The 14,048-nt window shown below is 39.9% G+C and overlaps 1 protein-coding gene across 1 annotated transcript in view; it reads left to right on the forward strand.

Annotated features, from left to right (window-relative positions):
- Positions 1-14,048, forward strand: part of MROH9 (maestro heat like repeat family member 9) — a 72,123-nt gene that overhangs the window by 42,346 nt on the left and 15,729 nt on the right. Inside the window, exons 11-15 of the mRNA XM_027976065.1 lie at positions 383-525; positions 1,787-1,924; positions 4,217-4,337; positions 7,724-7,861; positions 11,034-11,210. Of these exons, the coding sequence (XP_027831866.1) occupies positions 383-525; positions 1,787-1,924; positions 4,217-4,337; positions 7,724-7,861; positions 11,034-11,210 (717 nt within the window). The remainder of the gene's footprint in view (positions 1-382; positions 526-1,786; positions 1,925-4,216; positions 4,338-7,723; positions 7,862-11,033; positions 11,211-14,048) is intronic.

Here is a 14,048-nt window from a genome sequence, read left to right on the forward strand (position 1 = left end):
TGGTATGCCCCGCCCCCTTTAAATATTTCACTGTCCTGGATTGTTGAAGCGTGGGAGGACCTGCGTTATTAACCACATTGGCATGGAGTCTGGGGATCTGTGTCCTTCTTGGGAATCAGCTTGCTTCCTGCCGGTTTGGCAGTCAGGCACTGTTGATAGTGCTTTAGGAGCCCATGGCCAGAAAATGCTTGGCACGGTTCCTGCTTCAGAATGGACTTAGTGACCATTATTGTATGAATGAGTATGCATGCTCGCTTCAGGTTTCCTTCAAGGAAGTTGGGGGAAGGGTTGCAGAGTCCCTCCCTTTCCACATCCCTCATCACTGCTGACTGGGTTTAAAGGGAGATGGTTACATTCTTGACGCCAAACCTTTCCGTTACAGGCATCCCAGGCCCTGTGCACATTACTGCCTCTTGGTCCTTACAAGAAAGCGGTGGCCCAGTTTTTCCCCCAGCTTTTGATGGCCCTCATGCTTCAACTCTTTTACAGCAGCAACCTGAGACTGATGACAGAAGAAAGGCCTTTGTGAGATACTAGGGGTTGTTTCAGACTGAATAAGAAATGCACTCCAGCTGTCAAATATCTCTACTCCTTTGGGTTCCTTTGGAACTACATAATCCCATGTGCAGTATATTCATTTATTATAGTTTTCTCCCCTTTGAAGGGTAGGATGCCTTTGGAAAAGTAACTACTCTAAGTACCTCAAAGTAAGCTAGGACCTTCCCCAAATGTGTCTGTAGTGTATAAAAAAAAATCACTCCCACAAAACACAGTTTATTCCTGCCCCAAAGGGACGCCACCACACAGAAAGAGTAGGGAGGAGCAGCAGGTCCAAAGCTGGACATGTACTAGCTCTGCCATTTCCTCTGATAGTGATCTCTCAGGGTAAATTAGGTGTAAGGTGAAATAATATGCCCAAATGTGCTTTGTGAAATGTACAGTTGCCTTGTGGTTGGTGATAGGATGCGTGGGCTTATGATAGCATGCTGCCATTCTGTCCATGTGTGCATGCGCTAAGCCACTTCAGTCGTGTCTGACTCTTTGCAACCCCATGGACTATATAGCCCACCAGGAAATTCTCTCCATGGGATTCTCCAGGCGAGAATACTGGAGTGGGTTGCCATGCTCTCCTCCAGGGGATCTTCCCAACCCAGGGATTGAACCCACATCTCTTATGTCTCCTGCATTGGAAGCTGGGTTCTTTACCACTAGTGCCACCTGGGAAGCCTGTCATTCTGTCTGCATAAGGTAAATTCAGCTTCTCTCTTTTGCCCAAGAGATTACAGTTAGCTTTGCTACTGTGCAGGGTAATCTAGACCCAACTGTCTGCTATTTGCCCTCATCTAAGCCAGGCAGGACTCTCAAACACAATCTGTTCCATTAAGATATTAAGTATGCTAATATAATCTACTCTCTTTCAAGCAGACATATACCAAATCATCTCCAGTAGGTAAGAATATATTCTATTTATTTAAAGCATCCAAAGAAGACAATCAACAAGCACCTTTAGCATGTTTTCACATCATTAAGCATCTTTTGCTAATAAGCTTTTAATAAACTAGTATGCTGCTCTATTATTCATCCTAGATTTTATATGCTACAATTTCAGTTTAACTCCACACCCTGTTAATCAGCAGAGATGAAGACCATTTAGTGCTATTTTCCTCTGAAGCATCCCCTTTCCCAAAATCAGCATCCTGCCCATCGTAGAAAAGGCAGGTCATTTGTATTTAGTTATGTAACGGCTACTGGCAGGTGATGACTCTCCTCTTCTTTGGGCCCTTAGGTATGCCCGGGATGCCCTGAGAGTTCTGCTAAATTGTTCTGGACTTCAAGAGGTGGATACTGCTCTAAAGAGAAAGAACTGCTGGAACCAGTTTTCCCAAGTGCTGTTTCACCATCACGGAGTCTACCTTGTGGCCAAGTAAGAACAGGGGCTTTGAGAACTGTTCTGTCTCTTTCCCACCTGTTTCATCTTTCTTCAGCTGAGCCATGTGGGAACACAGTCAGTATCCACTCCAAACTTCCAAATCTCTCTTAATAATCTGAATTGCTGTTCAACTCCTACTTTTTCACTTATTTTTGAGGGGGGGGGGGGGTTTACTTTTCCTTTCCTTGCTTTCTTAGCTAATGACATAGATATCAAATTATCCTTCCTCTACCCAACAAGCTTCTCTTTCAGATAAGGAGAACTAGAGGGGAATCTGCTGCTTCCTTCCTCTGTTGTTAGCTGATTTCTGCTTTATAGACATCAGATGGTTATAAATGTGCTCCCACTTAGAAGAGGTCTGATATAAACCTGTGCCCAATGAGAGAGATAAATTCGGGAAAGTATAATAGAAAAGAGCTTTTACTTGTACCATAGTTCTTTTTCTAGCTAATCCACCAGTGAATAGCAAGCTTCTGATTACAGGAATCAGATTTTCTGATCAAGAATCACGATACATGGCCTTGACAACTTAGTAGACCATTTGAAGTTGTGACTGACTCAGAAAGTACAGTGCATATGGTTTCTGGACTCTTGGTGCTTTTAAACCAACATTTTATTTGCACATAGATTTCAAGAATATATTTTATATAAAAACAAAAGGAGGTACCTTTCCATCCTACAGATAGAATCATTCTATCATCAGTACCTTAGTACGTATGAATCTTCTTACTCAAAGCATCGTCCACATACCAATAACAAGAGCATCACCTGGGAGTAAAATATGCAGAATCTCAAGGTTCTCTCCAAACCTACTAATCAGAAGCTGCATTTTAGCAAGATCCCTGATTGATCTGTATGCACATTCAAATTTGAGCATCAGACAAAGACCCTGATGCTGGGAAAGACTGAGATCAGGGAGAAGGGGGTGACAGAGCATGAGATGGTTGGATGGTATCACCAACTCACTGGACATGAGTTTAAGCAAACTCCAGGAGATAGTAGGGGACAAAGGAGCCTGTATGCTATAGTCCATGGGGTCGCAAAAAGTCAGATGCAAAATAGCAACTGAACAACAACACTTTAGTGCTTCTCTACCTGGAATCTTCAGATCGAAGCTCTGTTACATGATCCTTCCTAGTCCTGCCAATCTGATCGAGGCCAACATGTTGGAATAACTGTAAGCCTGGTCACAGGCCCAAGTGTCTTATAGAGAATGGCTCAGTGAATCAGGGCTCACCACCTCTTCTCCTTAATAACCTAGGATATCTCCCAAGATAGTTTCTTAATTATATCATTCAAAGGAATGATTTGGTCTAAAACTACCAATGTAACCTGTCAGCTATGAAATTAAAAGATGCTTACTCCTTGGAAGAAAACTTATGACCAACTAGATAGCATATTCAAAAGCAGAGACATGACTTTGCTGACTAAGGTCCATCTAGTCAAGGCTATGGTTTTTCCAGTGGTCATGTATGGATGTGAGAGTTGGACTGTGAAGAAGATTGAACGCTGAAGAATTGATGCTTTTGAACTGTGGTGTTAGAGAAGACTCTTGAGAGTCCCTTGGACTGCAAGGAGATCCAACCAGTCCATTCTGAAGGAGATCAGCCCTGGGATTTCTTTTGGAAGGAATGATGCTAAAGCTGAAACTCCAGTACTTTGGCCACCTCATGCGAAGAGTTGACTCATTGGAAAAGACTCTGATGCTGGGAGGGATTGGGGGCAGGAGGAGAAGGGGACGACAGAGGATGACATGGCTGGATGGCATCACTGACTTGATGGATGTGAGTCTGAGTAAACTCCAGGAGTTGGTGATGGACAGGGAGGCCTGGCATGCTGCGATTCATGGGGTCGCATAGAGTCGGACATGACTGACCAACTGAGTTGAACTGAACTGAACTGAACCTGTGTGGTCATCTTTGATTGTCAAGATATTTATTTTGCATTATTTATTTTTTCTCCTTTTGGTCAGGCATGGATGGGAGCTTGCAGTAACATAGGGCAGTCTGTACTGTGACACAGGATAGGAAAAACAGGAAAGAGGAGTAATGTTAAGGACAGAGATGTTATCAGTGATCCAGGTATATAAAACTCCCCAGAGTGTGCATAGAATTCATAATGGGGCTGCAGTTTACCTTGGATAAAGGGATATTTGAGAATATTCTTTTTATCTGCATGATACAAAATATAAGGCTAATGGTTTTCCCTTTTCTACCATTAGCATATACTGATGCAGAAAGTGTTTTTATCTTCTTTGCTAATTCAGTGCCTTATTCTCCTTTACAGAACTCTCAGTGAATATAACTTTCCACAGTTTCCAGAGACATTGCATTATCTCTACAAACTCGCTGTAGAAGGTCCTAGAAGGTCAGAAGACAGTGTCATCACAATAATATTCCTCACTGAAGTGAGTTTCACTAGGAGACTGTGAATAACTAGGTTCTCATTTCCTTTGATAATCCAAACTTAAATCAACACTCCAATGTTTTATCTCCCTCTCCAAATACTGATTCTTACCAAAAGTTAAGACAATAACAGATATCTGAAGCTGAGGGGATAAGGTGAAGATAGATTTGGATTATGAGAGGGTTGTCCCTTTAGACTGTTTCAGAAGTTGACCTTTGAAGGGGGTGTGAATTGTGCAAACTAATTATTTTTGTAGCACTAATGCATATATCTCTGCCTGCTTGTTAAAGTATCTAGATAATTGAGTTTACTAAAGGTGCTAGGTAACCTTTGAATCTAAATGAGACTTCAGACTGCATGGAGGAAAAAAAAAAGAATGGACTAAATAACTGGGTAACATGAAGATATAGAACTGTATCACTTTGTACATGAACATTACATCAAATATTGGAATGCCATAAAACATTAAGCAAATTGAAGCTTTTTGCTTACAAAAAGCATGTAGAAAATTCTATTAAATGAAATTAACTAAATGAAATCTAATCTTCCCTAAAAGTAATATAGAATATACAAGTTTCAATCTAAGGTATGATGCTAAATATTTCCCAAAGTTTGACATGATTTCAAACTTCATAGCAAAATAGTTAATAAATTACAAAGGCATACCCCTATACTATAGTATGTACTTCTAAAGCTTTGAGAATTAGTTTAACGTAACATTGCAATAGCAGATCACCTATGTTTTTCAAACTTGCTTAATACATTTGAATCTCTCATATTTTATTTTGTGACTCATTATTTTTATTGTACAAATACCAAATCAGTCTAAACATAACATACAAAATCCCTCCCATACAATAACACAGTTAAAAGAAATTTACACCTACTATTCATTTTTAATTTCTATCTCAAATAAAACAAATGAGTTCAGGTTTTTAACATAAATAGATTTATGAAGAGAAAGACAGGTGGTGGGGGAGGAAAAAAAAGGATGGAGGGAGGGAGAAAAGAAATTTCTTAGCTCAGAAAGGCCTAGAAGTTGTGAGTATCTCTACTCCTCAGATCTTGGTTTCTAAATACATTTCCCACAAAAAGGAACACAGGTTCCCTATAGGAATGGTTGATTCCAGGGAATGTACGCAATGAATCTGGAACACCCTGTTCTGCTAGACTTACTTAAAAAATGACAGAATGTGTCAAAAGGACACAGAAGCCAGCTTGAAGGAGCATCCCCAGGAAAACCTATGACAATCTGATCATCAAAAGGATTGACGGTAATGGCATATAATCCTTTGAATAAAATAAGAATCCTTGAGCCTGAAAAAAAAAAAAACAAATAAAAAATAAACATACCGACTACATAAAATGTATATAAGCATCATTAATATACCTGATAATGTTGAATGAATCCTAGTTGTCTCTCTAATCATGGATGTAATACTTACTTGATGTAATATTATATTATGGATGTAATAAAATTGGAGAATCACATGACTGTCCTTCCAGGAAATCAGCAATGACCATACTCTTCCACTGCTTTCTCTATTTAGAACTTCTGGGCAATTGTCAACTTTCCAGTTCAACTATGCAGCCCCTTGGCCTTTAGTTATTCTGAGCACACAGTCTATGTATTTTACCTTGTTATGGTCTTCTCAGCCAGTGATACCTAAGATAGTATTACCAATGCCCATGCCATATATTAATATTTGTTATTTCTAGTTTCCTACTACTGTAAACAGCAATTGAGTTTACATCTTTGTGCCTAAATTCTCTTTTGGTATTTTATTTTCTTATAATAAATTCCAAGAGTTTGCAATAATAACTAAAGTGTATAAGCATTCTTGGGCTTCCCTGGTGTCTCAGTGGTAAAGAATCTGCCTGCCAATGCAGGAGATGCAGATTTGATCTCTGGGTCAAGAAGAGTATCTGGAAAAGGAAATGGCAACTCAGTCCAGTGTTCTTGCCTGGGAAATCCCATGAACAGAGGAGCCTGGCGGGCTACAGTCCATGGGGTCACAGAAGAGTCAGACACAACTTAGCGACATAAACATTCTCAGGCTGGGGACGGTTAACTGGAAGGCAGGGCCATCAGTGCTCCCCACATAGTTCATTGGTGAGCTCATTCCATAGCACTTCACCCCCATGGACAAACTCTCCAATGTGAGAGGCAGAATGGATGTCCTGAGGGTGATTTGATTTGTTCTTACTGTTAAAACCTTCAGAGAGGTTGAACATTTTAAAAATATTATTATTTGTAAATTAAAGTTTCATATATGAATACCCTGATCTTTATCCATTCAGCTACTATGACCTTAGTTTTTTCTTAATGAATTGTATGATTCTCTCTCTTTCACACATGCACACACACACACCCCACAGATTTGTGGAGGATATTAAGTAACATACGAACATGGTACTTTAAACATCATTAGTGAGATAAAACACAAAGATTTAAAAAAAATCTGTAAAGAAATATTCCCCCCCAGAGGGTTTATTGATATTATACGTGTTGATACTATAATTTTAAGATTATGATATGCATTGAAAGTGAAAGTGTTAGTTGCTTAGTCATGTCCAACTCTCTGCAACCCCATGGACTCTAGCAGACCAGACTCTTCTGTCCATGGGATTCTCCAGGCAAGAATACAAGAGTAGGTTCCTATGCCCTTCTCCAAGGGATATTCTGGACCCAGTGATTGAACCTGGGTCTCCTGGGTTCCCAGGTGATGCTAGAGGTAAAGAACCTGCCTGTCAATACAGGAGACATAAGAGACACGGGTTCGATCTTTGAGTTGGGGAGATCCCTGGAGTAGGGCACAGCAACCCACTCCAGTATTCTTGCCTGGAGAATCCCATGGGCTGAGGAGCCTGGCGGGCTACAGTCCATAGGGCCACAAAGAGTCAGACACAACTGAAGTGACTTAGCACATACACATGCTCCTGCACTGCAGGCAGATTCTTTACCATCTGAGCCACCAGGGAAGCCCATGGTATGCATTACATGGTAGAAAATGAATAAATAAACATATAACTGCTATTAAGGTTTTCCAGGTAAGAGAAAGAGGAGGCAGCATGAAAGTATAAAAAGTCAACATAAACTCTATTATCCTATATGTAAAAATTTATTTCATCATATCTATATGTAGATATGATGAAATTTTCTTTCATCATATGTATATAACAAATCACATATTTCCTATTATATCTGCTACTTCTCCTTCCCTCTATGGGCCCAGAAATAAATGTGAAGTAAAAGTATGTATCTGTATTTAGAGTTTTAGTGTGATTTGTATTCGTTTTACTAAACATCTCGTGATTTTTATTGCTGAAGCAAAAAAATCATGCTTGGCCTTTATTCCATCTACGAACTTAACTGTTTTCTTTTAGCTTCTCAACAATTTCTTCAAGGACCCATTCCCAGAAAAATTTTTGGTTCTCTTCAGAAACTGGGTCAATGACCCCGATCCTGCAGTTTGCAAATTGAGCCTTCAGAAAATTGCCAGTATGGCACCAGTTATCAATGAGGTATGCGTGTGTATGTGATTTGTGTCTGCCAGCATTCAGTTATGATCTGAGATTTGATATAACTCAATATCATTACTGGAGAAGGAAATGGCACCCCACTCCAGTACTCTTGCCTAGAAAACCCCATGGACGGAGGAGCCTGGTGTCCATGGGGTTGCAAAGAGTTGGACACAACTGCGCGACACGACAGAGGTTAAAGTGTCTGCCTGGAATGCAGGAGACCAGGGTACGATCCCTGGGTCAGGAAGATCCCCTGGAGAAGGAAATGGCAACCCACTCCAGTGCTCTTGCCTGGAGAATCCCACAGAGGGAGGAGCCTGGTAGGCTACAGTCCATGGGGTTGCAAAGAGTCGGACTACTGACAAAACACTGATTATTTTTAGTTTATACATCACTAAAACAAAACCAACTCAAGTATTTTATCAATAAGGAAACTGAGTTGAATTGAAAGGATGTGTTGTCAATAGGCTTTATCAACTTATTTATATTTTTCCAGAAGATTATTCACTACACTCAGGACTTACCAAATTGCCCTACATAAACACTCTTGTTACAGTCTAAACCACGTCTGTAAGTTATTTTTCACTCCAACATACACACGAATACACATTAATTCCTGTCTCAGAGCATTCGTTCAAGTTTTTTCTTCCTTTATAATACTTTCCTCCTTCACACATTCACATTTTTCTTATTTTTCAATGATTATCTCAAGTCAAATTTCACTGAATATTCTGCTTTCTAGCAGCCTGATCCCTTTCAGAGCCACACCAACTATAAGCAATTGCTTATATAATATTTATATTTTTGGCTCTCTACCTATGACTCTGAAACTAACAGCATCAGCGTCTCTTGGAAACTTGTTAAAAATGCACATTGTCAGGTCCTATCACAGGCCTATGGAATCAGAAATCCTAGAGGTTGTGCCCACCAACCTATGACTTCAAAATTCCTCCAGTGATCCTCAGTTCAGTTTGGTTCAGTCACTCAGTCGTGTCTGATTCTTTGCAAATCCATAGACTGCAGCATGCCAGGCTTCTCTGTCCATCACCAACTCCCAGAGTTGCTTAAAATCATGTCTGTTGAGTTGGTGATGCCATCCAACCAACTCATCCTCTGTTGTCCCCTTCTCATTCTGCCTTCTATCTTTCCCAGCAACAGGGTCTTTTCAAATGAGTCAGTTCTTCACATCAGGTGGCCAAAGTATTGGAGTTTCAGCTTCAGCATCAGTATTCCAATGAATATTCAGGACTGATTTCCTTTAGGATGGACTGGTTTCATCTCCTTGCAGTCCAAGGGACTCTTAAGAGTCTTTTCTAACACCACAGGTCAAAAGCGTCAATTCTTTGGCACTCAGCTTTCTTTATGGTCCAAATCTCTCATCCATAGATGACTACTGGAAAAACCATAGCTTTGACTAGATGGCCCTTTGTCGGCAAAGTAATGTCTCTGCTTTTTAATATGCTATCTATGTTGGTCATAACTTTTCTTGTAAGGAGTAAGTGTCTTTTAATTTCAAGGCTGCCGTTACCATGTGCAGTGATTTTAGAGCCCAAGAAAATAAAGTCTGTCACTGTTTCTATTGTTTCCCCATCTATTTGCCATGAAGTGCTGGGACTGGATGCCATGATCTTAGTTTTCTGAATGTTGAGTTTTAAGCCAACTTTTTCACTCTCCTCTCTCACTTTCATCAAGAGGCTCTTTAGTTCCTCTTTGCTTTCTGCCATAAGGGTGGTGTCATCTGTGTATCTGAGGTTATTGATATTTCTCCCTGCAGTCTTGATTCCAGCTTTTGCTTCATCCATCCCAGCATTTTGCATGATGTACTCCGCATAGAAATTAAATAAGCAGGGTGACAATATACAGCCTTGACGTACTCCTTTCCTGATCTGGAACCAGTCTTTTGTTCCATGTCCATTTCTAACTGTTGCTTCTTGACCTGCATACAGATTTCTCAGGAGGCAGGTGAGGTGGTCTGATATCCCCATCTCTTGAAAATTTTCCAGTTTGTTGTGATCCACACAGTCAAAGGCTTTAGCCAGGTGATTCTAATACAGGCTAAACCAGAGAACTACTGTCCTATATCATTTCCCACTGTCATGTGAATACTGCTTGCCTTCCCAGAAGAGTACATCAAAGCATACTCCTAAGTTTTGTAATTCACTTGCAAATTCCAAAGTACCTTGCACAATGCTGAGACTGTAGATATTCCATAAATTGTTATTGATTTAACAATAACTTTAATAAATCCTAGTATATCTATTAAGAATAGTCTCTGAAAGCTTAAAGACAGTCAGTGGGCACTCATTTTGCATTTAGAATGAAGTAAGACATAGTTTATTGGCTTTAGAAGTCAGTAGTATGAATTGTAAATAGAAAGTTATTTATTGCCTTGTCTAGTGCTCTGACCAAGAGAGACATAGTAGAAAGTGGTCTGGATTGAGGTTTCACATACCATCTACTAGTAAGGACTCAGTTTTCCTGCATGACACAAGTGTCTCCTGGCTATTACTTTGGCAAATAGTATTTATTTCTTTTACTTCTTTTCTTTCCAGCCTTTCTTTTTCTTTTTTGATGCCTCTTTTTCATGTTCTAATGGCTTGATATTCTGCATGTCTCTGATTTGCAATTGAAGCCCACAACTTAGCTCAGGAGCTCAGTGGCTCTCATGTCCAAACAGGTCATTGTCATCTAGTTTAGGTGTTAGTACTGCCAATGGCATGTTGGTAAATATTTATTAAACAATCAACTCTGTGAAAATAAGGCCACTTATTCCCTGGTGTAAATACTCCCACCATCGCTGATTTCAGTCTATCAAAGGGACATCAGTAAACATGGATCTGGGCAGAGATGCACAGTAGCACATTATTAGTTAATATTTCCACCATACAGATACAATACATGTAAACTTCCTGAAAGGCAGAAAAATTTAGCAAATTTAGCAAAAGAAATAGGAAGAAATGAGTCTTGAGTATTTACTACCATTGTTTTTATTTATTTCTAAATTTTTTTAATTTAAATTTTTAATAGTGACTTTTTTTTGACAATTGATTCCTGTAAGCCAGCCCCAGCACATCACTGCATGCTGCCCAAACTCAGAGGTGTGCATATCAAATGCTACCTCAAGTCTCCTTCTAGTTCCTAATTCCCACTATTTTCTTTCTCTTATACATAGATAGAAAATGTCTGCAGCTTATTAACATCCATCTTGGATGCCTTCCTTTCCAAAGATACGACAGTTGTAATCCGGGCCTTGATAACCCTCAGAAAACTTTTAGACAAACTGGACAAGGTGACCTACTCCTCCCTGTCTACCAGAATTGCCTCCAGCTACTGTCCTCTGATGGATCATGTGAGTTGTGCAGATATGTGAGATCATTAGGTTTCATCATTCAGCTGAAGCACCAGCTAAGGCAATGATATTACATACCAGAATAACTGAACAGAAGGCAGGCAATTTGTGCAGATCTGCCATTTGTTTTTCAGAGATAATAATATTAACCAAGAAAGCTCTAAGTTTGTATATGTGTTTTTACACACTTTAAAAATTTTCAGTTCAGTTCAGTTCAGTCGCTCAGTCGTGTCCGACTATTTGCGACCCCATGAATCGCAGCACACCAGGCCTCCCTGTTCATCACCATCTCCTGGAGTTCACTCAGACTCACGTCCATCAAGTCCATGATGCCATCCAGCCATCTCATCCTCGGTCGTCCCCTTCTCCTCCTGCCCCCAATCCCTCCCAACATCAGAGTCTTTTCCAATGAGTCAACTCTTCACATGAGGTGGCCAAAGTACTGGAGCTTCAGCTTTAGCATCATTCCTTCCAAAGAAATCCCAGGGCTGATCTCCTTCAGAATGGACTGGTTGGATCTCCTTGCAGTCCAAGGGACTCTCAAGAGTCTTCTCCAACACCACAGTTTAAAAGCATCAATTCTTCGGCCCTCAGCCTTCTTCACAGTCCAACTCTCTATTTATTTTTGGCTGTGCTGGGTCTTCCATACTGCTCAGGCTTCTCTCTAGTTGTAGCAAGCAGGGGGCTATACTCTAGTTGCACAGCACAGTCTTCTCACTGTGGTTTCCTCTCCTGTTTCAGAGTATGGGCTTTAGGGCACGTGGGCTTCAGTCGTTGCTGTACATGGGCTCAGTTGCTGTGGCTCCTGGGCTCTAGAGCACAGGCTAATTGTGACTCACAGGCTTAGTTGCTCCGTGGCATGTGAGATCTTCCTGGATCAGGGATCGAACCCATGTCTCCTGCATTGGTAGGCAGATTCTTTACCTCAGAGCCACCAGGAAAGCCCTGTATGTTTGTTTTTAAACTACATAAGTCTGACCATAGGAAATGAGAGTCAAAATGTAGCCTTTATTCTTAGATGAAAGAGGAATTGTAGTTTAGTGACTATATTTGTTAACCCTGAATCTGGAATTTCTAGGTTCAAATCCTTGTGCTGCCACTGACTAGCTGTGAAATCTTGAGCAAGTGGCTCAGTATGTTAGTGCATCATCTGTAAAACAGAGTGAGTAGCAGGCATATTATGGGTATTAGAGTTGACATGTGTAATATCCCAATGAATTTATTATCATAGAAAACATTAATTAGAAAGTCTGTGATCAGAAAGTTGTGTGTTTTGAAAATTCTCATTTTTATGGTAAATGTGTAGTATTTATGGCAAATGTATAGTTTATTAAAAATATAGTATTTTAATAAACAAGAACATGTTGGTATGCTATGAGAAATATATTTGTTTTTAAAGACTCCTTTGATGAGTTGTTTGTGAACCAGAGAATTGTGTCATAGTAAATTATCTTGCCAAAATTTGTAACTTCTTACTAGTTCTGCAGATTTCATTGAAAAAGGGCTCAATATTATTAAATTATAAAAAGAGGAAACTTAGTGCCAGAAAAGATTTTAATAAGGACATAATGATAATAATAGTAATAATAACACTGGCTAAAATTTAGTGAGCATTTACTGTACACCAGGCATTATTCTAAGGGATTTACATGGACAATTTCATATAATTCTCTAGACAACTCTCTTGGGCTTCCATTGTGGCTCAGCAGGTAAAGAATCCACCTGCACTATGGGAGACCTGGGTTCAATCGCTGGGTTGGGAAGGTCCCCTGGAGAAGGGAAAGGCTACTCACTACAGTATTCTGGCCTGGAGAATTCCACGGACTGAATAGTCAATGGGTTGCAAAGAGTCGGACATGACTGAGCAACTTTCACTTTCACTAGAAGACAACTCTATTACTATTATCCAGTTTACATATAAGCAAACTGAGGCAAACTGAAGTGAATATTAGGCCAAGTTCATACAGCTGATAATTAGTATGTCCATGTAAATACTTATCTTCAGAATGGAATAATATTTTTGTAAAAACTGGAAGTGATATTATATTTTTTTAAAATTAACCTCTTCCTCTGACTTGTAATTTTTCTCTTCTAGAATCCTTATAATTCAATTCCTATTTGGACTAAGTAAACCCTTGGAAACCTAGTATTATGCCACTACACAAAGAACTCGAGTTGGTATTCAGCAGCAATTCTGTAAAGGCCTCCAGCATTTGAATACATCGTGGTTACATTACCCTAAGTATTTTGATAGAAATTATCTCCAAGTTATATGGATTTTCACGTTATATTTTTCAGTTCAGTTCAGTTGCTCAGTCATGTCCAACTCTTTGCGACCCCATGGACTACAGCATGCCAGGCTTCCCTGTCCATCACCAACTCCCAAAGCTTGCTCAAACTCATGTCCATCAGGTTGGTGATGCCATCCAACCATCTCATCCTCTGTCGTCCCCTTCCCCTCCAGCCTTCAATCTTTCCCAGAATCAGGGTCTTTTCCAATGAGTCAGTTCTTCGCATCAGGTGACCAAAGTATTGGAGTTTCAGCTTCATCATCAGTCCTTCCAATGAATATTCAGGACTGATTTCCTTTAGGATTGACTGGTTTGATCTCCTTGCAGTCCAAGGGACTCTCAAGAGTCTTCTTCAACACCACAGTTCAAAAGCATCAATTCTTTGGCTCTAAGCTTTCTTTATGGTTCAACTGTCACATCCATACATGGCTACTGAAAAAACTATAGCTTTGACTAGATGGACTGTTACTAGCAAAGTAATGTCTCTGCTTTTTAATATGCTGTCTGGGTTGGTCATAGCTTTTCTTCCAAGGAGCAAAAACTATGG

This window comes from Ovis aries, chromosome 12 (assembly GCF_016772045.2).
Source record: "Ovis aries strain OAR_USU_Benz2616 breed Rambouillet chromosome 12, ARS-UI_Ramb_v3.0, whole genome shotgun sequence".
NCBI lineage: Eukaryota > Metazoa > Chordata > Mammalia > Artiodactyla > Bovidae > Ovis > Ovis aries.